Raw genomic sequence first — 14,244 nt, 5'->3', positions numbered from 1 at the left:
AAAGGCTGAAGGAGGGAAAGACAAATAATGTACCCTACCTGGAATGAAAGTCCAAATACCAATATAATCCACAAATAATAGATTCAGCAGGAGAAGTAGAAAATGCTATGGAAGGAATGGTGAAAATGGCTGACCAAGGAATACGTTGCCAGCAGGATGAACACAAATCCAGTTAGTGTAATAAGATACGAAGGGGTGTGATTCAACTGTACCTATCAATGACTTGCACCTGAATAGGGTTTCCTCCCTGAATCTACCAATGTTTGTAACAGCGGTTGCTTTGCACAAGTAATCCTCTGTTTACAAATCCAGTCATACATGACCAACACCAGTCCCTGCCCATCTCTCTCCTTTCTATTTTTATTTTATATATTCCCCCCTTCCTACTTTTGTGGCTTACAATAATAAAGGCTGCCAAATGTCACGTCTATGAGAGCGCATAGCAGCCAGCTCCATATAAGTCCTCAGCCAATAAGGTGCCTTGATGGCCACTTGGGGGCGTTATCAAGCTAGCTGGTAATTCAAGACCTAGTAAGAATTCCATCCATGCCCTGGACAATCATTCTTTTGAACCCTAGGTTGACGTGGTGTGCATTGGGCCCCACCACTATGTTTATCATCAGCTGCATCAGCATCCAGTATGGATTCTGTGCAAGTCAAAAGTCAATTACAGGAGGGGGAGTAAAGCAGCTGGGGGATTCAATTTCATCTGTTGGTTTGAAAGGATGGGCCAGTAATTGTGTGCTATAGAGAAGGCTGCATAGAGATAATTATCCTTCAGTTGTGTTCCATCAACACTTGATCATACCGAGTCGAGTCTCAATCAATTAAAAAAAATTAAACAAACATTGTTTTACCAGGGATGTCTACACTCACTAAAGAACTTGTCTACACAGTCCATCTTAACTTAGCAATGTCTCTCACAAGTATTCCTTCAAACCAGTCTAAGTTAAACTGCTAGAATTTGTATTAAATACTGCAATTAACAATAAATAGGTTTTGCTATTCTTTTGAAAGATTTAGAAATAGAATCAACAAGAAGATATTTTATTGTTGCACCAGTAGGAAAGACTGGAACTTGAATATGTTTGAAAGGATCAAGAAGATTTTTTCACGAGCACATGATTGCTTAGCTGACATGTTCATCTCATCAACTATGTCTGTTCCGTGGTCGAGGTGAAATTCTTCTCATAATTTTATTATGACTAATCTTAAAGCATCCAATCCTATCTAGAGCATAAATATAGATATAAAAAGCTAAGAAGAGGGTGAACCCGGCACACATTACTTGAAGCTAGTCTAGGCCTCTTACCATCTGCTCTTAGCCTTAGTCAAATTGCTCGTAACATCAAGCGTAAATGGGATCTTTGTAGGTGAACTTTGAGAGATTTGTGAGAGCAATTAAATCAAGTATTACCCTAAATTACTCCGGATGCAAGACCACATTGAGAGGGACTGTGATCAAGACACTCATATGATCTTGGCAAGCTTCTTCATGTCTGCTTCATGTTGAGGTATACCAATGATCAGTTTAAGGCAGCATAGATGTAAGAAGGAACCCTCCTGTGTAATAGGTATGAGAGCTAATGAGCAAGATTTTTGCCCTATAGGAGTCGGGTAATTGGCTTCTTGGTCCTATTTACAACTCTGGAATGGAAGATAGTGACATTGATGGTATAGGTAACCATTATGATCCATTCTAGTCTGTGTGAGCAATGCATCAACCTTCCTTCTTTTCCACTTTCCTACTTTCCTATTTCATGAAGGGCTTACTTAAGAATTAACAAATTATAGTACACAAATTATCCCCCACAAACTCTCTCTAATGAGTAGATGATAGTTCTTCATTTCCAATCCCCTGGTTTCATTTTACAAATAAATTGACTAAAATATGCATGGGATGAATAAAGAATGATTCACAGAATCACTCAATGGGATCTCCTGAAGACATGTTCATTCTAGTCCAACACAGTAAAAACAAAACTAAAACTGAAAATGTGGTCAATTTTTGTCTGATGTATATTATTTCTAAAACAGGCTTTAAATTTATAAAAAAAAACTATCTATTTTCCTCAAAGATCTAAGCAAAGCATATAAGTATTAAAGCTAGAGTTGATTGGAAGGAAGTGATTTGGTCAAAATATAGTTCATCTAAAACCATCAAATGACATCCAATCTTGACATTGATGGACTAGGTTAACACCCTACACAGATGGAATCAGACTGCACAACCCACAGAGATGATATAAACAGATCAACGTCATCTAATATTAAACATCTGTGTTTAAAAGTCAAGCTTCAGCTAGACGCAGAGATTCCATCCCGCCCGCCCCTAACCCACGGGAATCTATCTCGCGGGGGAATCATTTCAAAATCTGTAGGCAATTCAACATAGTGATGAATGTTGAAATATAAAGTGACATAAGGATCACATCAATCATTCAATATATCAACATTCATACCTATCTCACTCTTCCTGATGCACTTGTTTCCCATCCATCAAATGTTATCTATTCTTTGTCATACTCATGAGATAGGTGGTAGAACCCATATACTCAGGAGATAGGTGGTAGAACCCATATACTCAGGAGATAGGTGGTAGAACCCATATTTTCAAGAGATAGGTGGTAGAACCCATATGAATGATAAAGTTCCTTCACATCAGCATTAGATCAAAGCAACACTGAAGCTTCTGATTAATTACCAATAAAGGCCATTATACTAAATGTTGATTTAAAGGTTTAGATCATAACCAATATCATTATTAAACATTTCCACTCATGTCTTTTGGTCACTTACTATATTCAAGATACCCTCTGAAGCTCATGAAAAGCTGAGAGACTATTTTTTCTACTCCTTTCAATTTCAAAAGGAAATAAATCTAAGATGAGAATACTGGTCATACCAACCATGATGTTAGGGTCTTTTGTTATCATCAGCTTAACAAAAGACATAACTGTCACAACAATAATATCAAACTTCAAGGTATCAGTATAGGGGCTATATGGCAAGGTGATGATGATATCATGGCCAAGGCCTAGGCAACTATGAACGTAACACACGTAGCCCCAGCAGCTGTAATAGTACACTGAGTGGAAGATGAAGGGGGTGAGTGGAAGGGAATGGGGGGAGGGGGTTGTCTGCAAGATCATATGCTTATTTGTGGAGTAGCTCCTTGGAAGGTAGTGAAAAAAGGGGTGGAGGGAATTATCAACATGACCTCAAGTGACACTGTAGCACTAGAGAAGTTTCTAATCAGATTGGTTGGCATCTTGCCCCTCATCACCTATCACTCAAAGAGGCAGCCCCTCCTGTAACCCCTCCCCCATCAGATTGAGATCATTTTCTGCTTAAATTGAATGGCTTCCTCGATGGGGACAAACAGAGCGTCAAGACAGACTGTCACTTTCATTTCATTTCTAGTCTCTTTTGGGTAGATTGGAAGTGAATTATAAATGATCAGGTTTGATTTGCTGGACTGTTTGTCTGTCTCTATTGGTCCAGTTGCTAAAGATGTATGCCCTAACATGGACCTAGTGACGTGCTCTTGACTACATAGCTAGCATGCCAATGCATCCAACATAAGGTTGAATAGACTTGAACAAAAGCAGTCACTATTTACAGCACACACACTCTCCCTCTCTCTCTCTCTATCCGAGCCCAACTGTTCAGAAATGTCTGTACGTGTCTAGATATCGCCTGGTCTGACAGCAGCACAGCACTCTACTCCAAGGCAGAGAAAAAATGTTTACACTCCAACACTAACTAATGAACTGCCATTAATGACTTTCATTAGATCTTAACAACCTTGACGTTTGCCTTAGCCAATCAATCCTGTAGGAGTGGCGGTAATGATTCAGCCAGAGATTGTAATGAGACACTCAAAGATCAGGAGGGATGTTGTGGGCACGGATATGGGTCACTAATTAATACAATAAGCTGTGTACTAAGTGATGACCTAAATGGGGGTAGGAGCTATCTGCCTAATGGCTTTTACAGAGCACAGTCAGGAGTATTGGTACATACAGGAATATTCTCTATTCATAAAATTCTACCAATATTTTGAATTGATTAGTCTGGATGAATAGATCACAAACAGCTTTAAAATCCATATTTCTGATGGAAATTAGAAACAATATGAATTAAAGCACCTCGACATGATGAAATATTGACAATACATGTACTTTTGATACATTATACATTTCAATTGACCACAAGCAATAACATTTTATATGGAATTCCTGCCTTGCTTACACAATTTGATGCGTATTGTTTCTATATTTTGTGTCTTCATATTTTGCATGGCTTAACGGTAAATATTTTAATGTGTTTGTATTGAAACAAGGTGGAAAGGGACTTGATAACATAAATGAGCATCAGCTGGGCTGTGATAAATACCATGTGCTTAGAGGTGTTAACTGTAGGTACCCTGACATTTCAACAACACCATACTTCATGGATGACATCATACATACATACTCAACACACATAGGGAGCTGAGGTAATAAGTTGGGACCCAAGTCTAATCTAAATCATCACAACAAAATAAATATAAAACCAAGAATATCATGAACAAACTATGTATGTATATCAAATATGACATGATAGAACATTGAATGTTTTGTGGAGCATACTTTGTATCTCTTAACCTTCCTAACATCTTCAAGTAGACTAAAAAAAATATACAGACTTAAAAATATATTTGAAAAAAGGAAAGAAGAAATTCTTAATTAATGCAGAATGCAAAGAAGGAAATTAAAATATGAGATGGGTGATAGAGGAAAGAAACGAGCAATCTTGGGAGACTTAGGCAGATATAGTAGAAAGGTAAGGTATAACAAAATAAGAACAAATACACTATTTAGTATTGTTGCTTACAATTAATGAAGCTAAACCATGACAAGTCATATGGTAAATCTGCTATCATTTTTATTCATAGCTCATAAATACTTTGAAGTACCGATGTGTGGTCGGTTCCCAGACCAAAACAATTTGAGGAATGTAATTGCATCCACGCCACTTTCATCCCTGTGCATTTTTGATCCTCCTGATATTTCACACATGTTAAAGTACTTTTGATACTGTTCATTAGCTATTACAATGAACACCTGAATAGACAGTGTAGACTACCCAATGATGTAGCTATATGTTTTTCTTGGGTGTCAACTTCCATCCTTCAGAAATTGCTGATTAATGTAACTAGATGAAATATCTCAAATATACATTTGAAATAGAGATAGGGTGGAATTTCATGCTCATTTCATAGTTATTGTTTTCCAATTTACCTTGTTAAAGCATTCTCATAAAGATTTTTTTTTTTTCTTCAAATGATTTTATATGAAGTGGCTTGTTCATGAAGATGTAGCTTTACACCAAATGGTTGCAGAGAGGAAAATCTGAATGAACTATGTGATGCCACATTATCTGTATTATTTTGCCAAAAAAAGTGATCAGGATTGTTTTCCCTATCTCAACTATTGCTACATGTTCTTGTATATGATTCTCTTGTATTGATTACTCCAGAGCCCATACATGGTTGGAATTCATGATGCATCATTACACAATTAAACAACCTACTAAAGTAAACATTCTTGAAAGTGAAGCAGAATTTCTAGATTTAAGTGTGAGTATTGATGTGGTGCTTGAGATTGTAGTGCACATGGAAGTATGAAGTGATACTATATGAGATGTGTAGGTACTTACAAAGATTGTGATAGGTCCTCCAGTGAGAGAGACACCACCAAACCTCAGATCCACTTCATAGTTTCCTGCAGCAGGGCAGGTCCAGATGATATCAAAGGTTCCATCAGGATTCTCAATGACCTTCACATCAGGTATCTCTTGACCGTTAGGACCAGTGATGGTACAGGTCACACGACCTTTACCAGCATCACGAGAGTTGACCTTGATCACAGTCTCCTCTTCAACCACCACTGTCTTGGTGATAGTCTCTTCTGCTCACCATCAAAGATAAGGGACAATATGGTTAGATGTGTGATGGAGATATACCAGTCAGTTTATAGCATATATGTATGCCTAGAAACCAAATAAAATGTACTCACTAATCAGATATTATAACCAAAATTCTTGATGATGGACCCAGCAACATGTCAATACTTTTGTAAGTCATTGTCTGTTTTGGAATTATGTGATTTACCATTTGAGAAAAAACAGATTAACATAATTCTCTTACCATTCGGACAAACAATTCGTCCCTGTTTTCACGAAGTGACGGTAGTGAATGAAAATCGTATACACTTTGCGTGCGGATTTTCCTCACTACCGTCACTTCGTGAAAACAGGAACGAATTACAGGTACTGATGCATCATACCAGTGTTTAATGTCTGAAATGCATTTTGAAAGATTTTTTTTGTTTTTAAAGTTGGAAGGAGGTTTAGAAATATTGAATTCTATCTTGATGAATAAAATCAAAACTTAGTGGGACCTATTTATGACTCATTCAGAAAAATCTGGCACCATCCATTAATGAATGTCTGTCAAACCTTTTCAAACAAAAATTATGATGAAAATCATTACCATTTACAATGTTAAAGTACCCAAAATTAAAATTAGAAATATAAATATGATATGTTATATTTGTTATACACAAATGCATTTCCAAAAGGAATAATCATTTATCCTTTATGAAGATAAAATAGTTAGTTACTTCTCAATACACAATGGAAGAAAAAAGAAAAGAAATACATATCATCTCATTAATATTGTAATTGAACATTACAAAACCCTACTACAAAAATGTGGTAAAAATATAATAACACTTCAACATGCAATACACATTTAGCTTGCAGATCTATGACAAATACTACAGTACATACATGTAAACTATGCATACTCTAGAGACAATTAAAGAATTCCATGCTTTTTTAAAATCCATAAACAAGTTCACCTCATTTCCATAAGAGTATATATTTTAATGTCATACTAAATGTAAAAACATGAACAGAATGCAACAAATAATTTTAATATCATAACTTTTTTTTAAAGGAGTTGTGAACATTTTTAATATCAGCTAGCAATATCCTAAAAAAACTTTGAATAAATTTTGAAGAAAGAGCAAACTTAAAAAGATATTTTGAAAATTTGTAGCATTTTAATGTGAACATAACTATTTTTGTTCACAAGAAAACTTGTAATTTATTTTATTTGAGAAGAGAATGATTCAGCAGCATAATTATTTGTATTACACATCAATACAGAGTATCTTAATCATTGGCCCGCTACTTTGAGAAGCTGTAAAGATTTTTCTTAGTTCACTTTTCAGACTTCAGATTTTCTTTGCTAGCCATCCTCCCCATTCTCACTGCAGGCAGGTAAGCTAAGCAAAAATATAGTGATACAAAAAGACAGGTCCAGGATGCAAAATGCAGAATTGTTGAAAATAATTATCGCACAAAGGTAAACCCACATCGTTACGAGATGGAGCTGGCAAATACATGTACTCTCTCAATTTTACTAAGTATTCTGCATTTTGTGTTCCGGACGTATCTTTTCACTACATTTCGCGGAGCTAGCTTCCTCCGTAATGCTGATAATACACCATCAGATCTCATTCCTTGGAGCTTGTAAGAAGCTACATGTAATTCAGTCATAACAATTGATGTGCAACTTCAAAGTATATAAATGGATATTAGATCACACACTAAATGAATAACAGATATATGAGCATACTTCACTTGATGTAATATGATTGGAACATCATGCCATCAAAACCCAATGTTATTCTGTATCATGCTTTCAAACATTACTTAACCAACAATCTCAGAAAAAGTCATTATTTCGAAGTGGTTAAGAAAGGAAACCTTTGGAAGGGAGCAACGATCACCAAACATTACTTGCTCTGTAGGTCTGGGCTGCTCATTCAAATATCAAATTTAAACTCTCAATAATGGTAAAGCAACTTGTGAGTACCAGTAAACAAATTGATATCTTTTCATTCAGCATGCTGAGAATCGTTAATATTTCCCTTTAGATTCATTCCTCATTTGCCACATGAATGTCTCTTGTAGCTTGGGTTGAGTTTATGTCTTCTATAACAACATATACATTATCATTTTAATTTTTTTTTTTTTTTGGGGGGGGGGGGGGGGGGGGGGGGGCATTGGTGCCCTTCAAACATGACAAAAATATCTATTATTTCTTCTTTTGTTCTTTTCATCCAAGTTCATCATTCTTTTTTTCACCTTTTTTCCATCTTTATTTTTTTCACATATTGAATGCAGAAAAGAGATGATGAAAATTTATTTTCATAGACTGATTATTCATATACTTCCAAAACAATTAACTGAGAAATGATTAATAAAATATTCATGAATTAATGACTAAAAAATCAAGCCTGAAGTTACATTCATTAATCAACTCTGAAAACTCTTAATTGATGGTAGAAGCTTGGTTTTTGTGCATGCCAATATCATGGTCTGGCTGGCTCAGACTTCACTCAGCCTCAGCATGCTTGGCATGCATGCCATCAGAAATCTCTTTAATGATACTCAGCTTGCAAAACAGTTTATTAGAAAATGTTGTTTCACATCTGTGTTTCACATCCAAGACTAGACTACAGAAATAAACCATGCTTGTCAGCACTTCAAACAACCACGCAGGAAGGAACAAAAGACTGCCCTCTGGAGTTGGCAGCCAGATAAGAGTTGTATGGGACATCTTACTTGTGGTGGTGGTTCGCGTGGTAGTGGTACGGGTAGTGGTAGTACTCTCTGCACTCTTTAAGCTACCACGTCTGACTGGGATGTCGTAATTGCCGCTCTTACAACCTATAGATGGGATACAGCATGTCCCTTTCATTCTTTGCTCTCATTTCACTTCACCAAACATCAAAATTGATCCTTGTCTTTTAAATGTACTATGTCAATAATCCACAAAGAACAAGGTATTCATGAAGACTGATATGAAAAAATAACGATGAACGTGGGGTACTTCAACAAGACAGTACAAGTTTTGATAAATGAAATATGACACAATGAGATGAAAACATAGAAAATAAGATTTTTGGAAATAACTTTTACACAAGACGAACACCAGCAAGGCAAACATTGGATTTGTTCTTATCAAGAAACAAATTCTACCCTGTCCCTCTCTCATCCTCATTCCCAATGTTCCGGCAAGAAAAACACAATTAATAGCAAGGGAGAACAAATTATGTTTCCATGAAAAGTTTCAAAATAATTAGTCAAATAGGACTGGATTTACTCAGGAATGATTATGGTATATATTTTTTATGATGGAAACATATGTATCCTACAAATCAGCTATACCCGCTTCCTGTTGGAAAAGTTTCCTCATTTCTTTCAAACAAAGAGAACCAAACAAAATGAAATAGTAAAGACGCATGAGAGAAGGGAAGATGTAATTGATATAGTTCAGGGAAGTTTATCTGGCAGTTTAAGTTAGTACATTCTTAATCAAAACCCAAATTGAATATTATGAAGCTTAGATTTGTCTAAATTATATGAGTAGAAAAGAGCACTCAAATGCATTATGCAGATTGGAGCATGATGCAGAATTCTTGCCATGCATGGGTTCTCCTTGCCAGTCATGAGAAACAAAACGGCATTAGCAGAAATTTAATGCCCTATTGCTTTTAAATAATTAAATGGATGCAATCCACTATGTTTGGGTATTGATCATCTGTCTATTCCTACTTCTTCAGCATATAAATCTTACATGTTTATAAATAGCTAACATGCCAAAACACCATGCAAATACATAATAAATGTAGTAACATATGCAGAAATGTGTTATATCGTCTACCCCGTGTAAAAGTATACGAGTTAACTCCCTTTTTGCTCTCAGCGGAAGATATATTCTTCATATTCATTTATAGACCCTCTCTGTCTATCTCTTAGAATTGATTTGAAATTCATGTTATGGAAGATAAATTCCAATTACACTTTCAGTGTATTTTATGCATTTATGTCTAAAATAGCAGTTACTTCAACAATATGATCTTAAACTATGTTCAGAAGGCCTTTAGGTACAGAATCATCCCTTAGATATTTCTGAACTTTTGATTTTTCCTGCAATATATGCTTTGAATTTCAATGAATCATATTTTAAGCTATAGTCAAAGCCAGTTTCTATTTGAAAAAGCCAAGAACACTGGCTACCATATTGCAATGCTACTTACTGATTCTAATAGCTACATGTACATATTAAGCTAGGTCATCGATGACAATGATAATGTCACATAAGACACAACACTACAAGAATGAGACACATAATGATGAACTTCACTACACATGAAACCACAAGAAAAAAAAGACTACATTCATCATATGTTCACACATGACATGTAATGAATATTCAGCTCAAATACTTGTCAATATCTATGTCTAAGAGTGTTGAGAGCATGAGAAAGGAGTCACAGAATAAAGCCTTCAATGACAAAGTATAATCTGGAATGTTCACTAATATATCTTACATCATCAGCACATCATCAAACATTCTACAACTTTGCCCACATTTAATCCCTTATAATTATGGTGATAGCATTGACAAAATCCTTGAAAACTGTGATAAAATTGGAAATACTGATACCATGGTAATCCTGAGTAAGTCCATTTCCTTCAACCCAACTGAACTAGACGTGCCACTCCAGGCTGCATGAATCTGCATGCTTTCACCATCTCCTGCTTATAAATGAATACTATAAGTCTAGTACAAATGAATAGAGACAAATTCTATCTTACTCTGCTATTCTTAAAGCAACAGAATAAAAGATTTATTCTCCGTTCTGAGATCTCTAAATACCACTTCTCATGGAAGCAATGATACGGTAGAAGATGAGAGCTAGGGTGGCTTCTTACCCAAGATACTGCACTTGCTGGCATCTCCTGTAGGACTGGTCTTGACACTGAATGGTGAAGCAGGTACATTCTTGCCACCATAGGTCACAAGAACAGTGTACTGGCCCACATCAGTAGGTACGTAGGAGATTGTGAAGGTACCATCACCATTGTCTTTGATGTCTGGTTTCACTGGTTTACCATTCTTGTCCTGGAAGACCAAACATGATCAATAGATTAATGTTAGGTCAACGATAGAGGAGAGTTTGAGAGGATCAAGCATTACTACTTTATAACCAACTGATTTACATCCATGCATGTTACCTAACCAGATGGGTAACCTAAGCATTGCATAAGAACTATCACTAGCATCCATTCCGCAAGTGGAATTACGTGGGTCCTAGAGAAGGATCATTCAATACTTCGGCAGTGGCCAACAGAGGATCTGAGTGTATCATTACTGCACATTTGTTTTATAGCTCTAGGGTTTATACAGCTGGCTACGTCCAGGCTGTGACTCGTGATATTGTTTCTACTGAATGATTGTAGCTTGGAACGATTTGTTATCCATCTGAAGGTAACCTGATAATTTAAAGGCTGGGTACAGCAGAATGAAAGCGGTATTTTGAGGCTCAATTTTAGTGTCATCCAATTCTAAAATCTTTCAGCAGCACCATGATGCCACTTCCATTGTGACAGTCTGATTCACTGGCTTCACACATTTAAAACAATTCTTTAATCCAATACTACCTTATGACGTTCCCAAAGTATATTAGGTTATGAGAGAAGAACATCCAAGTAACATTCTACCTTCCGATGCATTTAACACTACTGCAAGTTGAATTGAACTTATATTAGAGACACTGCTTCAGGGCTAACAAACTTGAAATACTACAAACTGCTTCCTTTGTAAAAAATGACCATAAAAACTGTTCAATAAATCAATTTCAAGTCTACTTAAATGTAACTTATACAAGTGAAGTAAAACAATAATTATTTTGGAATATACTCTACTCAGTGTTTTTGATGATGAAATTCATGTCAAACATAATCTCAGTTGAAAACTATTCTTCTTAAAGATTCTAGTGAATTCAGAATCATCAATTTAGATATATTCTTCTCACAGCGATAGTGATGATTAATACTAGTCTAATGAAATTCATTTTTGTAAAGGCTGGTGGTTACATAATAATTACTACTTTGGATATATTCTACTCACAGTGATAGAGATGATGAGTTCTGCATCACCGGCTTCCCTAGTATCCACAGTGAACTCCACAGGTAAACTGGCCAAGACTCCGGTCTTCTGTACTCCTGGACCAGCAACCTTGACCTTGGATGCATCAGCCTTAGGAAGCACTTTGGTGTTGAAGGGACTAAAGAGAGAAGAGGGAAGATTTATACTCTGTCAGACAATCTTTAAAACAAAGAAATGAGAAGGGAGGCAGAGCTGAATAGAGAGTAGGGGCAGAACCATTTCAAAAGTGCTTTGATGAGTTATAAGACAAATATGAAAGTGTTTCTAGCCCACACGTAGGTGCCCCCTTCCTTCATTCTTCTACCAGTATTCTAAAAGCTTTATCTCTGGTTTGTAGAGAAACACATGGCAACTTCCAGATTCCAGAGACTTGTCAACTCGCCCCTTAGTTTCCAGTACTCTGACCAGGCATTCATAACAAGTGTTTTGATTCTCTTTTCAAACATTGCTTTCTTCATTTCAATCAAAAGATAGGCAGTTTCATCAGTTAAAAAGTAATAAATGGTAGCCCTATTTGATATGAGAATACCAGCGTGTCCACACACCAATTTTTTTAATCCCAAAACTCTATAACGAAACGTCACACTCTATAACAAAGAATCATTGTATAAATTCCAGGGCATCCACACACAAGAAGCGTTGTATAAAGAATCATCATATAAATTCCAGGGTGTCTACACACACAAGAAAGTAATCCCGAAACTTTACAGCAAAACGTTGAATAGGTGCGCAGTTTTCTACTGCGGTCATGAAATGGAAGTGGAAATGAGATGTCGGGTCTCCTTTCACGCAAGGTCACGTTAAGCCCCGCCCAGTTATACTGTTCTAGTTCGATTAGTTACGTCCACACACAACACATGCCGTGATTACGCATGATTCTTTATGGAGTTCTAGTTCAAAACGATGCCCAAACCTGCGTTTCGCTATACGATGTTTCGTTATACAACGTATCGTTATTAAGCGTCCACACACACAATTTCATAGTTATACAATGATTTGTTGTGTGTGGACACGGGGTACTTCTCCTTTCTTCTCCTGACTCTCATTACTCACCTGTCGGGGATGTTCTTGTTGTCATATTTGATGTCCACTTGACAGCGTCCTTCTGTCTTGGGTACGTAGGTCACATCATAGGTGCCATCTTTGTTGTCTACAATCTTAGCCTTCTCTGGACCACCTACAATGTCAAAAGGTGGATACTGAATCTTTACAATCTTGATATATTTGGATGCCCCTGTGTATGTATTATAAGCACTAAAAAAATTAGCCCCTAAAACACTTCTGTTTTCGAGAAAAATTGAATATAAAAATTTACCGGTGCTCCCGGTAAATTTTGATAAATTTCAAATAGCGCCTATGACCGTACAATGGTAGCTGCGACCATGAAAATCTCAGAATATGTAGTTGGGATATATATTTTCCAAACAGGAATAGCTAATCGGTCGATTTTAGTCAAGAAACATTGTTTCATAGCTAAATTAATATCTTGACCTTGAGAGGGAGCTATACAACATTAAGAGTTTATTATTTATAATTTCATAACTTTAGACTCGATTTCAACCGCGACAACGATCAATGTATATTGTAGGAACGCATATGCTTCCAATATGTTAATTTGAACCAAATTCATGACCCCATACCAAAACTTTGTAATACCTTTAAAGAGTGTTTTATTGGGGCTCACAGAAATTGTTATAACTGCTAATATTCATCTTAATTAATTGGACTCAACTTTTAAAATCTTGCTTGATAGAATTATCTCAAGGAAACTATGACTTTTTCACTCATAACAAAATAGTGGACAAATAACTACAAACCAATTGGAACCTAAACAATGTACTGTTAACGTGCATATCACCCAATGAGAGTCAGAGGGTATTAACTCCTTTTACACAGAATCAATGCCCTCCTGGTTCTTCCTAAATGATACATTGTTCTCTATTCTGCAAATTAAATAAAGATTTGTGATGAGAATCTTACCCTTCTCCTGAATGACAGTGACATCAAGTGGAGCTTTGCCAGCCTTGGTAGCATCGACAGTGAACTTAGCAGGTACATTGGCCCTGACTCCATCCTTAGATAGACCTGGTCCATGTGCCTTCACCTTGCTAGCATCAATAGAGTCCTGGATTGAGGGTCGGAAAGGACTCCCTGCAGATGGAAATATA

The 14,244-nt window shown here is 36.3% G+C and overlaps 1 protein-coding gene across 4 annotated transcripts in view; it reads right to left on the bottom strand.

Moving 5' to 3' along the window:
* The window catches only part of LOC579510 (filamin-A), an 80,115-nt gene that overhangs the window by 16,578 nt on the left and 49,293 nt on the right, over window positions 1–14,244 (bottom strand). For 3 of the 4 annotated variants that reach the window (XM_030972008.1, XM_030972006.1, XM_030972009.1), the window contains 6 exons: window positions 14,057–14,227; window positions 13,130–13,253; window positions 12,038–12,194; window positions 10,840–11,029; window positions 8,683–8,787; window positions 5,704–5,954 (listed from right to left, as the gene is read on the bottom strand). In XM_030972008.1, coding sequence (XP_030827868.1) covers window positions 5,704–5,954; window positions 8,683–8,787; window positions 10,840–11,029; window positions 12,038–12,194; window positions 13,130–13,253; window positions 14,057–14,227 — 998 coding nt within the window. The remainder of the gene's footprint in view (window positions 1–5,703; window positions 5,955–8,682; window positions 8,788–10,839; window positions 11,030–12,037; window positions 12,195–13,129; window positions 13,254–14,056; window positions 14,228–14,244) is intronic. The other variant, XM_030972007.1, reaches the window with a different exon arrangement.

Source organism: Strongylocentrotus purpuratus, unplaced genomic scaffold (assembly GCF_000002235.5).
Source record: "Strongylocentrotus purpuratus isolate Spur 01 unplaced genomic scaffold, Spur_5.0 spur5_scaffold_6, whole genome shotgun sequence".
Taxonomy (NCBI): Eukaryota; Metazoa; Echinodermata; class Echinoidea; order Camarodonta; family Strongylocentrotidae; genus Strongylocentrotus; species Strongylocentrotus purpuratus.
The sequence above is the reverse complement of the archived record's forward strand: the minus strand, read 5'-3'. Positions and strand labels throughout refer to the sequence as shown.